The sequence below is a fragment of the Eretmochelys imbricata genome, chromosome 1 (assembly GCF_965152235.1).
Source record: "Eretmochelys imbricata isolate rEreImb1 chromosome 1, rEreImb1.hap1, whole genome shotgun sequence".
Classification (NCBI taxonomy): Eukaryota; Metazoa; Chordata; order Testudines; family Cheloniidae; genus Eretmochelys; species Eretmochelys imbricata.
The window spans coordinates 121,060,433-121,080,184 of record NC_135572.1 but is presented as its reverse complement, the minus strand read 5'-3'; the positions used below and the strand labels follow the sequence as shown (position 1 = coordinate 121,080,184).

Sequence of the window (19,752 nt, the reverse complement as noted above, 5' to 3'; positions counted from 1 at the left end):
ATATCTGCTCTAGAGAACACAACTTGTTACTATCAGAAAAGATCCAGATTTCAGATAATAGTGTGGTCTGTTCTTTTAAACTATTTGATCGTATTTCTACTTCAAATCTGTCCTTCTTGAACTTCCATTTTCACGGACAGCTTCTAATAATCTAGTTTATGCATTTGCTTGGTACTGCCTTCGGATTCACAAATGGACATCACTGAATTTCTTGTAAAATCAGCTACTTCCCATAGGCATGTATCATGCACAGTAGGTAGTTGGTTTTTTTGTTTTGTTTTTTTAAAGGGTATACTGCAATACAAGCCAGTGTAATTAAGGGCACATAGAATAAGAATTACCACAGACAAGTTTCCATTCCACCATCTTCAAGAACTCACAGCATTACAAAAGACTGTATATCACAGCCTTTACCCGAAGTATTTCATCAACATTGAACTGTTTGTTACAGATTAACCAGCTAATATTTGTACAGTACATTGAAACTGTAAAGGACTATAAGTGCTAAGTAGAATTAGTCAGTGATTGGGTAGAGGCAATTTGCAGATTACAACATTACCTATAACATAGATACAGGATTACTGAAGACAATCTGAGGCTGATACAATGTTTACACTCACCCTCCCATTAATGGTGTCAGGAGACCTTGTTACAGGAGGCTTTTGGTCCGTTTTTTCTTCCATTTGCCATCCTATAACTGTGATGTTACCTACACGATCACTTTCAGCAGACCTGCAACAAAAAGTTATTTTTTTTTAGAGAGAGATCTGTTTGTCAATAGGAGACCAATTACTACTACGCACAACATACTGATCTGTGAACTTAATGAACTTCCTTTTGTCTCTTGTCCATGCCTTGGTCATCTCTTACCTTCACTAATGCAACCTCCTTTATGCTTCTCCCACCAATTCCTTCAGGGCTTTCAATATGCTGCTGCTGCAATCATCTTCCTCTCCAGTGTCTCTGACCATGCTAATCCCCTACCAAGATACCCTTCACTGATTTCCCTTCGCATCACGTTCAAGATTCTCACCTTCACCTTTAACCCTCTCTAGCAATGCCACCCACAGTTACACGTTTGAGCTCAGTTCCTTCTAATCTCCTCCTGCTCCCCTCACTCTGCATAAGCTTCCTAACTTCTCCCACACTTGATTTCATACCTCCAAGCTGACCCCTAAGGGTTGGATTGTGTCCCTGTTCTTTGGCACCAAGCTACCATCCCCACAAGACACTCTCCTCCCATGACACTTTTCAACGTTAATCCACCCAGTAAATTATTTTTTAAAATAATATTGAAGATATCTGCTCTGCTTTGAGACTGGTTCTTCCTATAGCTAGAGTGTTGTAAGGACAAACACACTAAAGTCTGTGAGATGCTCAGATACTACAGAAATGGAGACCATATAAATACCTTACATAGATAAGTAGAGAAACAGGGTAGGTGAGGTAATATCTTTTATTGGACCAATTTCTGCTGGTGAGAGAGAGACACTTTCAAGCTTACAGAGAGCTCAGTAGCTAAGATATCCAATGTAAATAAGAAAAGCTTCTGGTTTTCCAGGGTCTCCTCTGTCTGTCTCTCTCACTCTCACACACCTTAGATATCAGTATAGTTAAGAGTAGCCAGTTTTGCCAGTGTGTGTGTACTGTGTGTACTGCAGTACACACACACACACCCTGCATGCCAAGGCAATTTGATGAAATATACAAAGAGAAAAGAAATTGCACTTGTGGGTACACTTTCAACTTGCGGAATTAAAGACAACTCCCAACAAACAATTACAGCTTTCTCATTCCTTGTTCCCTGCATGCTTTGCCACCAAAAATCTATCCCAATATTTGAAAAGGTTCTTATGTTCTACATGTTTTAAACATCACCCAATAACTGATTTTCATTAGTAGAGCCCCTGAACGTCGAACACTTATTTTTAATTAAAAATCAAAAACAATTTTCACAACCTGCTCTCGGGCCCTACTAATCACAATGTTAGGAATCAGAGTAACAGCCGTGTTAGTCTGTATTCGCAAAAAGAAAAGGAGTACTTGTGGCACCTTAGAGACTAACCAATTTATACATTGGTTAGTCTCTAAGGTGCCACAAGTACTCCTTTTCTTTTTGCGAATGTTAGGAATGTTAGTTTCTGATGGACTGAAACGGCATTACAAACCTTAGTGTTAAATGCAATCTATGGTTCTTCTCCTGAAGTAATTCCTTTACAGTGAACATTCCAGAACCCAATAAATACATCTGAAAAGAGGAACATTATTAGTGCAGAAATTTCAATTCATAAAGCACCTGTCCATAAGCGCAAGTCGTGTACAAGGAATAAACATTACAATTATAAATAAACATTTAAGAACAAAATACTATTATGAATAATAATAAACTACCCAACCAGGCCCAGAAAGCATAAAAAACAAACAAACAAAAACCCCTACTACCTTGGGGATTTTTCCCTTGAGGAAAACAAGACCTTCGCTTTTGCTGGGCTTGAGGAAAAGGACTGTCCCAACACACACAAGCCAAACCAAAGGCATGGAAATGGTGCAGTCTTGCATGGAAGAGCAAAAGGGGTGACCTTCACTCTCTATGTTAATGGGTCAGAGAACAAGCTCAGTATTTCCATCCAAGCAATAATAATGAAAGTCCTGATTGTGCCCCCCACCCCAAAGGCTTATGGGCAAAAGAGAAGATTGGGTAGGACCAGGGAGACGTATCATCCTCCTATTGACTCTCAAAGACTCTACAACCTCAGACTGTGTCATCTATTCTGCACAGCCACCCCACTGAGACTCTGAGGCAGCCACAGATAGGGGGAGTCATGGGATACCCTGATGGAGCCACAGCGCCAGGGAGTCATGGGAGAACAGGCAATGGGGCCAGAGCCAGTGCAGACAGAGGCAGATTAAGATTTAGTGAGGCCCTGGGCACAAAGCACATTTGGACCCAGGAGCACCAGAACCAGGGGGAACCACGGGACCATGCCCTGCCCACTTTTTACCATGGGCATAGTAGCTTCAGGCAGGTGCACAGCAGCAGCAGCAGGGGCAAGCTGATCACCTTCTTGGTGGGGGGAGGCCTCAATACCCCCTTGCCACAAGGCTCGGGTTGCCAACTTTCTAATTGCAGAAAACCAAACACCCTTGCCTGTCCCCTGTCCCCACCTCTGCCTTGTCCCTTCTCTGAGGCCCCACCCCTGCTCACTCCATCCCCCCTCCCTCTGTTGCTCACTCTACACTACCCTCACTCACTTTCACCGGGCTGGGGCAGGGAATTGGGTTGCAGGAGAGGGCTCTAGGGTGGGGCCAGAAATCAGGGGTTCAGGGTGAAGGAGGGGGCTCTGGGCTGGGGCAGGGGGTTGGAGTGCAGGAAGGGGTGAGGGCTCTGGCTGGGGGTGCGGGCTCTGGGCTGGGGATGAGGGATTTGGGGTGCAGAAAGGGGGTCCGACCTGGGGCAGGGGGTTGAGGTGCGGGAGGGGGTTTTGAGCTGGTCCAGGGGGTGCAGGCTCTGGGAGAGAGTTTGGGTGCAGGAGGGGGCGCAGGCTCCATCCGGGTGGCACTGACCTCAGGCAGCTCCCGGAAGCAGCAACATGTCTAGCTCCTAGGCAGAGGGGCCAAGGGCCTCTGTGCACTGCCCGCGCCTGCAAGTGCCACCCCCGCAGCTCCCATTGGCCATGGTTCCCGGCCTCCCTGGCCACCCCGAGCCTACAGGCCACAGGGACATGGCAGTCACTTCCAGGAGCCGCAGGGAGCCTGCAGTAGCCCCGCTGCACCGCCCACTGGATTTTTAGCAGCCTGGTCAGCACTGCCGCCAGGGTCCCTTTTCAACACGGCAATCCAGTCGAAAACCGGACGCCTGGCAACCTTACACGGAGCCCTGCCCCTGCTCCTCCTCTTCCCAAGGCCCCGTCCCCTGGCCAGGCCAGAAACCAGAGCCAGACCATGATAAGAGCTCCCCGGGGAGCTCAGACTACTGTGGGGAGCCCCAGGCCCTCCATCTGCCCTGGGCAGCATGCCCTGGGGTGCGAAGACATGGGCTGGGGGCGACTCTCAGGCACCCCGCCCAGGGAAGGTGGAGGGTCCAGGGCTTCCTACAGCAGCTGAGGTTCCTTGGGGCGGCTCTTACCATGACGTGGCTCTGGCTTTTGGCCTACCCAGCAGGCAGGGACTCTGGGGAAAGAAGAAGAGCAGGGGGTGGGCCACAAATCTGGTGCCGGTGGCCCCCCATTTCTACACAGTTTCCAGTGCTCCTGAGGGGGCCCTGAATTGGCCAGGGCCCCTCACCTTGGCCACCTGTAGAGTGAAGGCGGGGTCTGAATCTATGGATTTTTCTATGAGAAAGCAAACCCCACCCTCTCAATGGGGCAACGCCAGAGGTGGGGGGAATTTCAGTGTGAGAATCCATCTGAAGACTCCCTTCTCCAAAATTTTCTTTTGCTCATTTTTCTGCAGAAGGGGACGAGCTGGGTCGAAGTTATTACTTTTTCTTGGACTTCAGTTTGTTAGTAGGTAATACACACGTCAGAGGGTGAGTATCAATCATAACATTCACTTCAGGCTGTCCTTTACTGAGATGATGTTTGAACAGAGAATGAGTAATTCCTCAGGCATATAAATTCAAGGGCTGATCCAGAGTATCCTTATGTCAGAAAACAGATTGCATGGTTGCTTTCCTGAATGCATCTTCTGGCATTTTTGCTTCAGAAACAACCTTCTATTTTGCAATTCAGGAATTTTTGAAAAGCAAGACTGAGGTGTCAGAAGGTTGCAGGGATTTTGATGTTGTGGAACTCCATATGCTGCTAAGCAACGATAAAGTGGCAGCGCTAAGTGTTTTTGAATAAGAGGATGCACAGTGTTCATACTGAAATTAAAAACTACTCAAAAATCATGGAGCTTCCCCCCCCCACCCCCAGTTTTCATCAAGAACTGGAAAGTGGGCTCATTTTTGAGAAAAATTATCCTAAGATAGGCCCAATTTTGAGGGAAAATGGCTTTGCATGCAGATTCTTAGGTTTTTCACTTGTTTTCAATGAACAATTGTAAAGAAAAAATTACTGCAAAGCAAAATTTGGGGTTTGTGGAATTACGCACAGCCAAATTGCAATCATTTTCATATAAAAACCCTCAAAACACTTTTTTTAAAAATTTCACACAACTCTAATTTGAGGCCAAGAGAGACTATCATTCTAATTTAGAACAGAGTGCCACAAAGATGGCACCTTTCACTTTAAACGTGTAGGGCATATTTCAGCCTTTAAATGTGTAGGACACACCAAATTAAGAGCTTTGCAGGGGGCCCCAATGTAAGAACAGGTTTCATCGTACATGAGGTGAAAATCCAGAGCTTTGGTTTAATTTAGAGCAACAGAAATGACAGAAGGATTATGAAGGAATACACAAGTGCACTTACTGTTCCCTGAGATCTATCTTTGACGTCGTACACAGAAAGTTTGATTTGCGTCATTTGATTGATAAGAGAGTCTTGAAAAAAAGCAATACTGCTTAGAAAGATAGGATTATTTGTTCCCTATGATTATAAACAAGAAAAAAGTAATATTAATGCAGTGTGATGTATGTTGAAATAAATGTTCCTTATACTAGCTTCAACCTTAAATCAAGAGCAATAATATACCACCACTTACCTCAATAATCTCTGTCTGTGCATGCTTTGTCCAGAATGCCTGAGGAGGTGTAGTGACGCTCACTGCGACAAAAGTATTTGGTTTTCGATCTAGCGATGGTGTGAGCAACTCACTGCAAACTTTAGAGGTTTAAGAATATAATTTTTAAAGTCATGGTCTTTCTGACATTGTCCAAAATTCTACAGCTCTCATAAACATGTATAATACAAAGAGTGGGCAAGTGATGAAGGGCCAAATTTTCAGTATGCTTCTCTTTTGTGCATAGGTACAACACTCACGTTTGTGCATGCAAACAACTATTGCACACAAAGATCAGGTAGTCAGATTTGCAGTTACCAACTATGCATATGCAAATGTGGGTATTTTTACACACACAAAAGATATAACATGCACAAAACTGGAACGTGCTGTGGGGTCCCAGCTGCAATTTAAAATTAGTCTCCCCCAGAAGAACCACTGAGAGAGGCTGGTAGTGCAACCATCACCCTTCCCCTCAGGCACTACTGTTCATAATGGCACAAGGGGGTATTTCTCCAGTGGAAAGCTCATGGGCACGGTGTGCATGAAATAAGCCTGCAGTCTGCTGAACTCTTTGATCAATAGTATCTTCTCAAGGATATCATTGGGAGTGCTTGAATACCAGCCATGTGTCTGCCTTGTAAACAGAAGTAGATGATGGTCCATCAAAACAAGAGGGAACTTTATTTCCTCTAACAAAATTATTGTCCTTTCATTCACCTACAAAGCCATTATTTTAACTACTGTGGAGGGGGACACGGAAGAGGAATCTCCTTCCAAAAACTTTGTATGTGATTGCCTTCCATACATAGCTAAACAGAACTTTGGTATTAAGGCTGATAATCCATGTTGTCTCCAGTTGGAATGCCGTCATTGTGCCTAGAGACACAAGGTGATGAGGTAAAATCTTTTTTTGTACCAACTTCTATTGATGAGAGAGACAAGCTTTCAAGCTTACACAGTGTGTAAACTCAAAAGCTTGTCTCTCTCACCAACAGAAGCTGATCCACTAAGACAGGGCTGGGCAAACTACGGCCCGCGGAACACATCCGGCCTGCCAGCCATCTTAATCTGGCCCTCAAGCTCCCACTGGGGAGCGGGGTCTGGAGCTTGCCCTGCTCCAGCACTCCATCCGGGGAGCAGGGTCGGGGGGCTGCTCCACACGGCTCCCAGAAGCAGCAGCATGTCCCCCCTCTGGCTCCTCTGCACTCCAAACACCACCCCCACAGCTCCCATTGGCCAAGAACAGTAGCCGATGGGAGCTGCAGGGGCAGCACCTGTGGACGGGGTAGCACGCGGCAGCGCCTGCGGACAGGGCAGCACACAGCAGAGCTGCCTGGCTGTGCCTCCGCGTAGGAGGTACATGCTGCTGTTTCCAGGAGCTGCTTGAGGTAAGTGCCGCCTGGAGCCTGCACTCCTGAGCCACCCCCGCATGCTCCAACCCCCTGCCCCAGCCCTGATCTCCCTCCCACCCTCCGAACCCCTCGGACCCAGCCTGGAGCACCCTCCTGTACCCCAAACCGCTCATCCTCAGCCCCACCCCAGAGCCTGCACCCCCAGCTGGAGCCCTCATGCCCCCTGCCCCACCCCAGTGTCCCCTCCCGCACTCTGAACTCCTCATTTCGGGCCGCACCCCAGATCCCACACTCCCCGCCAGAGCCCTCACCCCCTCCTGCACCCCAACCCCAATTTCGTGAGCATTCATGGCCCTCCATACAATTTCTATACCCAGATGTGGCCCTCGGGCCAAAAAGTTTTCCCACCCCTACACTAAGAGATATTATCTCACTCACCTTGTGTCTCTAATATCTTGGGACCAACACAGCTACAAAAACACTGCGTGTATGTTTATGCCTAGATTTTCCCCACCATGGTCCACGTTATGACTGAAACTTGGTGACTAGATGTACAGCATTAACTCTAAAATTTGTCTGTGCTAGACAACCTCTTGATGTAACCTAAATAGTATTGCAGTGCTGAATACTTTTTTATTTTCTTTGCTCATCTATCAGATTGTAGCTGAAGCCATAAAAAAATAAGTAATTCAGATTCTGTGGAATGACAACACACGGATTCAGATTCAGTATTAAACATACCTATTACTGGTTTCCAATTTTCATTTAAAAACCACTGTCAGATCATAAAGCTTTCAAACTTTTGTAAATTAGTTACTCAGCCAGGAACGTGCTCCACAAACGGAACTTTTGAATTTTCATTGAGAAGCTGCGTTTCTTCTAGTTTTCAGACAGGTTAACTGATGCACGAAGAGGTCAAAATAACTTGTCCAAAGTCATTCAACCAGCCACATTTTTAACCATGTTAGAAATCAGGACACTTCTGGGACTCATATTAACCACGTGACTGCAGGAAAGAATGTATAACTGGCAGTGGATAACCACTGGAAAACATTCTGTCCTAAAATATTTGTCATCCATTTATGCAGGTGTGTAATTTTCTTAAAGATTCATAGTGCTAACAAATTGAGATTGAAGCAACAATCTCAATCTCGAACTCATTAAATCTAAAAGTACAGAAGAAGTTTTAACCTATAGACTTCCAAAGTATAGCATAGTTGGTTCACTTCAGCCTATCGTGCTATCTGTCAAGACCCTTTTACAGAAAGCAGGGAAAGCTCCATACAAATGCAAGTGCATATCCCTCTCAACACTTATTTGTATGGTAGCCCTTTCCAGATCAACACTGGTAAAAAAATATTCAACAGCAAATCCCATGAAAACCAGAAACGGTTTTAAAAAGTGTCATTAAAAACTACTGACCTAAGCTGAACTCTAAAATTGGCTCATCTGGATCCTGGATGTTTCCTGTAGAGCAGAAAAATTAGTAAAAGGTTAACTCTCCATTGTTCTCATACAATTCTTGAATTGAAGTTACAGTTAGAGAGGGGAAACATTTTAGGGAATCTATAGAACATTTTATGTGACTTTTTTTTAATTCAGTGAAGCTTGAAAAACTATTTTAAAATATTTACATATTACATCTTTAACACCTGCAAAGCCACTGGATTAAAAAATTTAAGGCAATGGTTATGGGGTTTTTAAAGTGCCTAAGTGACTTAGGAGCCCAAGTCCCATTTTCAAAAGCAACAAATACTTAGAATCCTACATCTCATTGAAAGGCACCTAAATGAGATTAAGCCTTGTCTATACTAGAAAGTGGAACCATTTCAATACTGACATAGTTAAAATGGTATAACTCCCCTAGGGTGGAAGTAGTTACACAGGTATGAGTGTGCGTATACCAGTATAATTATCCCCTTACAGGAAGGGGAATCTGCTATATGACCTTAAGGCACCTTTATAATGGCTAACACTAGGGCTTGTACCAGTATAATCATATCAGTTAAAAAATATCACATTCCTAACCAAACTGGGATCACATTCAAGTGTCGTCCAGGCCTTAAGTTACTTAGATGCTGTTGAGGATTTTACCCAATGCCTAAAGTGCGGGTTACCCAGACAGTTCGCGCACACACACATTCACACTTCCTCTCTTCCTCCCATCCTCTTCATCTCTGAGCCTTGTTCTGGAGCTTTGTTTTCCTTTGGCTTGTCCAATGATCATGGAAGATCTAGCCTAATCTAGCCTTCTCCTCCCTGCTGCCACTTCTAGTTCCTTGTCTATAAAACAGGGCAAAATAAGTTTTTAAAAGGCAGTCTATTGGTATTTCAATCTCAGGATAATCCCTCCATCGCATGCACTGAGGATAAACAGGAATGTTTAAAACTTCCAAAAAACAACAAAGATTTTGAAAAAATAATAATGTAAGTATGTCTGAAAGGAATATGTAGGCACCAGATGATGCAAAGGTGCTTGCTTACCTGCCAGAGACAGACCTAGCATGTCAGAGGCAATGTCAATAGTGGAGGCCCGTTGCACAGTGCGGGATTTTGCACCATGGCGGGGGCTGTGTTCTCTTGTTGTCATTTTGTCATGAAGAACACGTCTCTTCTTGCTGCTAGACGTTAGTGATTTGTCTTGCCGAAGTATGAGAGTGGAGCAGATTGTCGCCAGTCGCTAATCCTCCAATATCACCGTGCTAAGCATAACTAAAACAAAATTAAAATGACCATTGTCAACTCACTGTAACAGTGGCAAATCTATAGATTTAAAATTACCTTAAGTAACTCTGATAGAAAGCTAAATGCTGGTAAAATGCAAGGTAACAATTCACATGATTCATGCTTCTATAGGACTTTTAATGAAAACTGTCTAAATACAGTACAACTTGCAAAAAAGGCTTTTCTGTCAGGTATCTCTCAACCCTGATCTCTATTAGACAAAGGGAAGAGAGCAGCTGCTGTGTTAACTTAAGTGATTACATCTTTAATGACGTTTGGTGGTTCTCATAACCCCAGGGGATTGAGAGTAAATTTGTCTGATGTGGCCTCTTTCTGTAGCAATAGGACAATAGATAAGGTCAGAGGGAGAATGGCCAGCAGAATATAAATAGAAGACAGGAAATGCTGTGGTTAGCAGTCAACAAACTCTTCCATTTTAGAATCTACCACCATTAAAAAAAGGTATAAACCTAAAAATATGACAGATCAGGGATATTTTACTTTGCAGCATTGTACCCTGTTGTTTTTAAGATTAATTATTAATAAACCTCATTACCATCAGGCAAGTTATTAACAATATTAATAATCATTACATTTTATAACTCACATTCCAACTGCAGACAATTTTAAAATGGAAGAGGAAAGATTTTCATGCACAATTAAGCTGTTGAACTCCTTGCAACATGATATGAATTAGTCCAATAATATATAAAAATAATGCCAACATTCCCGGTGCATATTAGACAAGATAAATACAAGGGAGCTGTGATCTTCTTCCCCAAATGGTGCCAGAAAGAAAGATGTGGGCCAGTACAGGCAAGGAGAGAAAAGTATGATCTAAGGCCTGCTAAATTTGATTAGGTTGATTAATTTGAAGGTTTCCTTCCTCCCTCAGCTACATTAACACTGCAGTTATGAAACTTTTCTATATATTTCATAACATTGTTGTGGCAACTCTTTCCAATTAAGAACAAGAAGAAAAATACAACAAATGGAAACGTAGTGACTGTGACCACACACGCATTATTCTTGCTTCTAATGCCTCTATAACACTTCATTCTATCATGAAACCTTTCAACCACTCTGGACATCAGAGATATTTTTTTCCTTACAGGATTATGAGACAAATAATAAGCCCAATGTTTGTGAGCACAGAACTAACTAAATTTTAAAACAGGAAACTCACTTTGGGGTGAGTTGAGAGAAGGAATTGTTGACTATCTGCTCCCAAAACCAGCAGATGGGCCACCCTATAATTCAATTCAGAATGACTAGCATTCCTTGCACATAAGAATTTATGCATCAACTGAAAGTGCCTATAAATCAATGGAGTGATGTAAATCAGTTCCAAGTGAAAAAAGGAACACTAATTAAATCAGTAAACCAAAAGATGAGAGACTTGCATACTTCATCCCCAAAAGTGTCAGCATGCATCATAACGAACTATACTCTTACCATAGCATGACAGTAAGCAACTGAAGCAGATAGTTTTCCAATTCTTCTAATTCATCTGATGGTTAGTAAAGAGGCAGTCATCATAGAAAAGTATTTAATTTCACAAGATTTGCTCAAGTAGGAGATCTGTCATGACTCTCCACCAGCTTCCAAATCCTCACACTCCCCCAATTTGTTTTCCTTTGAGTATTAGATTTTAGCTGACTGCTTCTGTATATAAAATGGTCTCTTACTGGTAACTCTGTTAACGTCAGCATTCTAGTGGAATGTAACATTGTCACAAGAGATATATGGAGGGATCTAGGCTCAGTGCCATAAAAGAACAAATCATACAAATACTTTAATTTTGTGGATAAATAATATGTTCTTATGACAGTAGGTCAAGAAACAGCTTGGGCAGATAAAGGAGACTGCCACTTCTCCAGCCAAAACCTCTGCAACTGTTGGAGCCCTTAAAACAGATCAATATTCAAAACTGAAAGACAAATTATCTTAGTTTTCAAGCTGAAGAACTCCTATTTAAAATACCAAATATGATCATTTTCAGAAACCTTACATACCCTTGATTATTCATCTAAATTACAAATTAAACAATTTTAAATTCCACTTGGTGATACATTTTTATTTCATAGACAATTCATACAGAGCATACTCACTGAGGGCTGTTTTCCTCCTGTGAGACAGTGTAGTTTTGCATTTCTTAAAATCAGATTTAAGGTCACATCTAAAAATAAACAGTAGTATTTATAAATGCATGCACTTACAGTTTTATGAAGACTTACACCATTTCAAAGTTGTATTTTATCAAATAATTGCATTTGTACTCCTAATTGTAGCCCATTCCCTTATAATTAGAGAGCTGCATATGTGCTTCCTAGTTGTCACATAGTTTTGCTGTGTGATAAGCTTTGCAACAGGTTTAGCAAAAGCATGTAAGTTTGACAGACAGCTTACTTCCAAGCAAAATTAGCAAGGGCAACAGCCAATCATAACAGAAACAAAGAGTAACAAACTAACACTAAGGGGGACTGATTTCAAATCAGCATTTGGTGAGTGGATGAAACAACAGGAAGAAAAATATGCTAAAATATTTACACAAAAGTCTAAAAAGCTGTAAGTATATAACTGTCAGAATGTGAGTGGTGGGTTTTTGTTTTTTTCGTACTACCCTTGCTTTTCTATAGCTAAGTCTGGACTCAAACCCACAATTTTTACAATACTTTGTAATGGCGGGAAACAAGCATTGCAAAAAGAAAGAGAAAAGAAGTTATTTATAAATACATCATGGGATAACTGGAGGTTTGTATTTGTTAGTGGTTCAGTTTCTCCAGAGTAAATTTAAGGCCCTAAAAAGCAGAAAAGAGAACTAAAGAACTTTAAACTTAAAGGAGTACGAAAATCCCACCATACTTAAGCATCTTGCAAAGGGCACACTATGATGAAAGTGGGTTGGGAGAACCGCACTCTATATTTTTTGCTTTTTACTAGAGTCCAAGCAGGCCATGTTTGTGCTACAAATTGTAATTGGCGCAAACTGTGGTTACATCAGCATACAGCTGCTGAAGTGTGTATAATTGCTTGGAGGTGTACATTATTTGGCTCTGCGCCATAGGTAGCCCCACTGTGCCATGCGTAGCTGTCTGGCGAAATGCCTTTTCAAAATTTTTGCAATATGGGATATAAATGACTTAACTAGGGACCTCTGGGAGCTAAGGGTCAAGTTCAAAGCATGCAACTTTCTCCATCTCCTCATCCCATCCATAGCCCATAATTTTTGCACCTTTTTAAAAAAAAATCCCACAAACCCACGCGGCACTTTTTGGTCTCTGTCATTTCTGACAGAAATGGGTGCTTCGGGGCTTGAGCACCCACGTTGAAAAATTTGGTGGGTGCTCTGCACCCACCAGCAGCCAAGCTAAACACTAAATACATTCTTATAAGACTAATACCTGTTTTGAGCAAAACTAACACATGGGTGAACTGGTCTGGTCTCCAGCTATAAGTTTGTCAGTTCTTAGCTAATGCCTATAGCCTGGGCAAGAACTAGCATCTGGTTTGCCAGCATCACAACCGGATTTACAATCACAACGGAAAGGGGAAGATAAGTTTCAAAATTCTTTTCCCTCATTGTCATAAACACTTCTGATAAGACCCGCTTATTGAGACTTCACCTTTGGAGCACCTCAGTATGGCACTGCTCCCCAGCCGCAGCCATGGTGAGTATAGCTTATAAAAAGTGAGGAGAGGAAAGGATTTTCCGTTGCATGAAGCTAAGAAATTTCAGTCCCTATTCCATGGGTACTAACATAGGGCAACGGCACTGGATGTTGACACTATTTTCCACAAGCGGTTGTGATTTTAGCCAATATCTCACTCCTCAGGGTAACAAACGCACAGAGCTCAGCTGCGACTGGCATCTGGAAGCTGCCCAGACCCATATGTTGCTAGCCTTTTTATTACGACTCCAGCCAAACTCACTGCACAGTGGCATGGGAAAGTGCCCTACCACAGAGGAAGAAATAAGGCAGCCTTCCCTAGAAGCCCTCGGAGAAGATTGCAGAGTATCTCCATGAAATTTGCATTGAAATCTGTCAGGAGAATTAAAGGGACATCCCTATGTACATAAAGAAGTACACCATATCCTCATCCTCCGCCCCCCCCACCGCCAATCCTACAGGTAAATAAAAAGCAGAGGCAAACTCTACCTCTGTTGCACCCATACCTCTTCTTGATTGAGTAAAACAATGAGAAGTCAGGTTTCAGAGCAGCAGCCGTGTTAGTCTGTATCCGCAAAAAGAAAAGGAGTACTTGTGGCACTTTAGAGACTAACCAATTTATTTGAGCATAAGCTTTCGTGAGCTACAGCTCACTTCATCGGATGCAATACCTATTTTGTTAACTCAATACCGGTCTTGTTAACTTGGGGACAGGCTGGTCGCCATCTCTAAGTTTAAACCTTGCAAGGAAAAATGGATGCACGCAAGTTACCCAAGTCCCTTCCCCTTCACCAGGCTCATCCACACTCATCTGGTGGGACTGGCTAGACTGTGGCAGAGTCTTGAACAGGTCCAGGCTTGTCGTATGGCTGGAGTCCCCCACTGCATCTCTGCTTCTCCTCCTCGCGGTTCACACCACAGGACTCTGTCGTGGGCTCCTCCAAGGTATTCACAGTGGTTGCAGTGTGCAGGTGGAGTCCCTGCTAACTATGACATGCAGTTTGTTGTAAAAGCAACAGGCCTGTGGGAGCAGCATCAGATCTATTATTGTTCTCCCTGGTCCTGTGATATCCCTGGCGAAGTTCCTTCACTTGCATGCAAAACAAATGCTGATCCCAGTTGTACCCCATTGTCTGCTTCACCCATGCCATCTGCTCATAGATGTCCACTTTTCTATGCCTGGTCTGTAGCTGTATTTGCACAGCTTCTTCCCCCACAACCCAAGGAGAGATCTAGGTCTACTCCAAGCAGGAGTGTGTCTAGTGCATGGAGTTGGCCTAGTCGGTTGGGAGAGTGGCACACAACAAGATGAGCACACCTGGCAGCTCACGCAAGGTGGGCAATCTGGAAAAGGCATTTCAAAAACACACACAGGAGGGGGGTGCCTTCCAGTCTCTGTGACCCCCGGGCAGTGGAGTTTAAAATTTTAACCAGAGAGGTGACTGGCGCAGGGAGTAGGGCACTGTGTGACAGCTGTTGGAGGACTGTTAGGGTTTATACAGGTCACACAGAGTCCACACTTGCGCTGCATCAACCTCTGGAGGTCGACCATGGCTCAACATTCTTCAGGGAGGCGGTTCTACTGCATTGTTATAATAGGGTGCTTATGTCTGCCACAGACAAATTTGAGTGTAGACACATGCACAAATAGGTTGACGCAAGGTAACTTACGTTGCCCTAACTTTGTAGTGTAGGACTAGGCCAGGCCTTGTTACTCAAGCTTGCTTAAGGACATGGTCCAAAAGAGGACAGGCACAGGAGGTTAGGTGGAAAGAAACAGACTGCAGCTTTATTAAAGTAGTTCAGGTACAACTCAATGGAGGCATAATCCTTTCCAAACTAAAGCTTATATAATACTAATGGACTAGGTTGCTTCCTTCTGCTACCCAAAACCGCTGTCCCACCAAATAAACCCAGTGGCCCCAATGATACACATAATCCAGTCAGGATGCCAAGCCACACCCAGTCTAGAACATGCAAATTGAGCCATCGCATATGTAGATTATGAGTTTGTTCACTGAAAAAAAATGACCCATCGCTGACAATGGGTGTAACTGACTCCGTACCGAACATGTTTTTGCTGCAAGTGAAGGCTTCATCCATGGTTTCTGAAGTGGTGCGGAATACAGTTTGCCTTTGTCCACACTAGCCGCCACACTGTGTTCATCATCAGCTCAGCGGCACCCATTGTCATCACTATGGCCAGCAGTAGCTCATTTTTATTGTGCAGAAAAGGCTTGTGACAGACTGCATTCTGTCATATGAGCAATACTGACTACCGCCGCCTACCACCCCTGTACTCAGGCTCCAAAAAGCTGATCTTTATCAGATGCCATTTCAAGAACCCTACAACACTCACCAAGGACTATCTGCTTGGCTGCATCTCTCCATATGCCATAGGCTTAAGATTTAAAACTATCAACTCCACAACTGTGATATGCATCCCAACAATCTGAATGATGTTGAGGAAATGCAGGTTACCTCTGTGCCCCAAATTCGGACCTTCACAAACAGAAACTAATATCCTCACTTCCATCTCAGTCACTTTGCAAGTATAAAATCACTCACAGCTGTTTAGTCTGCTTCAGTCTTCACACTCTTCTGGAAAACAGCTTAACCATCCCCATGAAACAGCACACAAGTCAGCAAAGATCAATCCCTTTTCATCCTGAAACTCCCTCTTCTTTCCTAGCCCCTTCTCCTCCAACTCTCCCCGCACATACACCATACATAAATAATTATGGGAACAAGGGTAACCAAAATTCACACAAAGGCAGGAGAAGGAGACCACTCCACATACAACACCACCTGAAACCAAAGAAGAAACCCTACTTTCTCTCAACCGTCTATTTCAACAGGTTTCAAACTTTTTGAGCTGAGCCACAATTTTTGGTTGCGCCCCCTCCAACCCAGACAAAAATAGACACATGCAAGGCTGGGTGGCCACCTGGTGTGAGTAAGGGGGTGGACATGTCACTCCCTCCCCAAGCCACACTGCGTGGGCTGGCATCACAGATAGCCGCCCGAGCATTCCTCTGTGCTCCCCTACAGGGGTGCGCCCCAGTCTGAAAACCTCTGCTCTATTTCTATGCCATTGCACATGCTCTGGCCACAGAGCTACATCCCAGGATTGGGGGAGGGGCAGTGGCAGAGGAGGAATCTCTATCACTGACTTACATGTGTGAAGAAAATAAAAGAGAATCTCATAATCACTGACACTCTATCACTGAGGTCTGGATCCTTACAAGTGGGTGCAACGGTTCTGTCCAGCCAAATCAGTGCAGATCACCACATTCCTACCAGAGCACTACATTCCAAGTGCACTTGTGGACCAACCAAGAAAGGACAAAATACTTCTGAAAATGGCCAGTGGTTGTGACCATCCAAGGAATTTATCATCATTTCCATGAAGGAGTTGTGGGGTGGTGGAGGTCGTGGTGAAGATTGAACTACCATAATTTTAATAACTGTCAGGACTTCATAAATGCTTCCACTACCACACTGCCAAATCAGACTAGAGAAGCTGCTACTGTCCAATGTGCTTTGGAGAATCAGAAAAGTAACTGGCTCTCTCAGATCGCTTCCTAGGAAGAACACTCCCATGCTCAGAGACCATTTCACTAATTTGCAACGAACCATGAAAGCCACTTTTCCAAGAAGCTTGTAAAAGTAAGCATTCAGACCCACACTTTGACAACCTGTGGGGCAGTGGGCAAAAGCACCAGTTCTGTGGCTTTAAGCCAACTGAGAGTACCTCCCCACCACGAAAATTCTCACCCACCAACTATGGCCAGGTTCTAGCCTTTTTGCACAACCTGAGCAGCACAAAGAGACTGTATCCTAACTGAGACATTGGTCCTCTGTCTATTATCAAGGGAACCCCTCCCCCAATCTACTGTTAATTGGCTCAACGATCCCCTCGTTGAAAAGAGTTTTGATTACCATGAACCAAAAAGGTTCTCCCAATAGTGCCCAGCCAGGTACCAATCATTCTTACTCTTTATTATGCTAAAATTGAGTGCCTGCAGGTGGCAAGAAGCGACCAGCTGGAGAGCAGGAAGTGCATTAAAGAAAATGAATACAAATACATTCATGCAGTGTGGAAATCCCCCAATACATCCTTTCACTGACATTTTGACTAAGTGCCGTGTAAACTACAGGAAGTGGTTTTCTTCCTTTTCCCACACCCTTCTCCACCTATTTAGATATGACCTATAAATCACACTGTTTTTCTTCTTGATCATCCTACAAAAGTTATTAGAAGCTTTAAAAAACTCAGTTAATCTAGAAACTAATTTTAACCACACTGTGATATTTGGGAGCACTTAACTGGAAACTGCAATTTAGGCCATTTAATTAGTCATCTCCTTGTGTAAATGAAGACAATTTGTATATATTCACAACTGAAAAATAAGCAGCAGACTCACTTTTTAAAATTTAATTTACTCATGATCAAAATATTCCCATTTCTTTAGTTCTATCTCCATTAATACAAAATATGTACGCCTACATCTGAAAGCAAATATTAATTACAGAAATAAATAGCCCGTTAAGCAGAGAGATCTGTATACAATAGCTAGAAAGAACAAAAAGCATGGTTATGTTCTGTTTTGTAGAATTTTTAAACAGCTTCATCAGCTAGAAGAGAAAACAACGCAATTGAAACCATAAGTCTTGCTACAACACAGTTTGAAATTCAACAACCAATCATTTTACCAGAAAAAGAAAGAAACAAAAAACAGCTTACAGTATCTATCATTTAAATGAATTTTTACCTTTTCCCCATGAACTATGGACGCTACATTCTGATGCAGTTTCTGGTTCATGGAATGATTTCTCTATGATTTACAACATGGCTACAGGGCTATATAGCACCTCTCTGGAAATCTACAGTTGTGTAGAACTTGAGTCTCCCACTGTTTTCCCACTTGTATCATGCAAGAAAGAGATGAAAGCCTGCTCACTTTCTCCATGGTGTAGGCTGCTACAAGCACAGCAGGCTACGCTCAAGTTTCTCTAGTGGCTCCCAGTCAATTTCAGATGCCAGTCTCAGGCCTTGGTCCCAACCTTCATAGCAATTCATGGACCAAGACCATTCAAGACCATTCATGGACCAAGGACCAGCTACATTCAAGACCAAATTTTTTATCTATGAATTGCCAAGACATTTGCGCTCTTGTGGGCCAAAGCACAGCACATGAAGCCCAGGATAAACTGCATGAGAGCTGGTAACAAAACATTCTCGGTTGAGGGGATCCAGCTCGTGAACAAACTTTTAGAGCAGCAGTTCTCAACCCACTGCCCGTAACAAACTGATAAACCAATCAACCAAAACAAACCACAAGGGAGGCAGGCCATATGCTCCATGAAGTCCATTAAGGATTTCATTATTGTTATTGGTTTTATGTGGAAGGCACTCAAATTGCCATCCATTTCTGGGCAAACAGATAATGTGAATGAGCTGGGGGGAGACAGGAGAAAATACAGAGAAAAAGCACTGAAATGAATAAAAATACATTTGTAAATCAGAAATTTGACACTCATTTTGTTGGAATGCAATCGTGACTTACAGCAAAATCAATAAATTGAACCATAAAGATTCCTTTCAACCACCCCATATGCTAATGTACTATATTTAATAAAGCCATTTTATTCTGATCACAAAGTAATCCAACGATCATAGAATCATGTGTTGATACTATTTTCTTAATTTTGCATATATGTTTAGTGCATTATATCCAGGTTCTGCCTTGTCTTCCTAGCATACAGTAGGCCACAACTCTGCAATGGGACCCTGCACTAGGGACATTAGAAAGTATACCCCAAGGTTTAGTCTGCTATTGAGGTTTGCTGAATGACGACAGACTGCTGAATCGGGACATAGGTATGTTGAAGTGTCTCACTAGTTTTGTCCATTTTACATGGCACTTCTGTAACTTGCAATTATTCAACACTTATTTTTAAATGTCTAAAAAATGCACACATATAAATATGCCAGAGGACAAGCTTAAAATATGTGATTTCTTTGAGTTTCATCCCACTGTAACTAATTGACCCAGCAAATGAAGCAATTAATTGGTAAAAAAATTAATGATAAACAAAGGAGCTATATTCCACAGCTGTTATTACTGGGATTAATGCAGTGTAATTTATGGCACTAATATAAATATATAAATGCAATTTTTTCCAACAGTTTTCAATTGGTACTGTTACAAATTATACGGCCCAAAATAAAGTCATATATGCAGATATGCTAACTTTTCCTTAACAGTACTTAAGTCTTCAATAACCACAACCCCCATATATATATTACATAATTAAATGTTTGTTATACATAGC

At 42.8% G+C, this 19,752-nt stretch overlaps 1 protein-coding gene across 5 annotated transcripts in view; it reads right to left on the bottom strand.

The window, feature by feature from the left end:
• Positions 1-19,752, bottom strand: part of INPP4A (inositol polyphosphate-4-phosphatase type I A) — a 198,205-nt gene that overhangs the window by 62,489 nt on the left and 115,964 nt on the right. For all 5 annotated transcript variants that reach the window (XM_077814741.1, XM_077814756.1, XM_077814761.1 and 2 more), the window contains exons 3-9: positions 11,854-11,921; positions 9,503-9,730; positions 8,441-8,485; positions 5,646-5,764; positions 5,414-5,530; positions 2,169-2,248; positions 621-732 (exon numbers count right to left, since the gene is read on the bottom strand). In XM_077814741.1, the coding sequence (XP_077670867.1) occupies positions 621-732; positions 2,169-2,248; positions 5,414-5,530; positions 5,646-5,764; positions 8,441-8,485; positions 9,503-9,608 (579 nt within the window). In that variant the 5' untranslated portion in view covers positions 9,609-9,730; positions 11,854-11,921. The remainder of the gene's footprint in view (positions 1-620; positions 733-2,168; positions 2,249-5,413; positions 5,531-5,645; positions 5,765-8,440; positions 8,486-9,502; positions 9,731-11,853; positions 11,922-19,752) is intronic.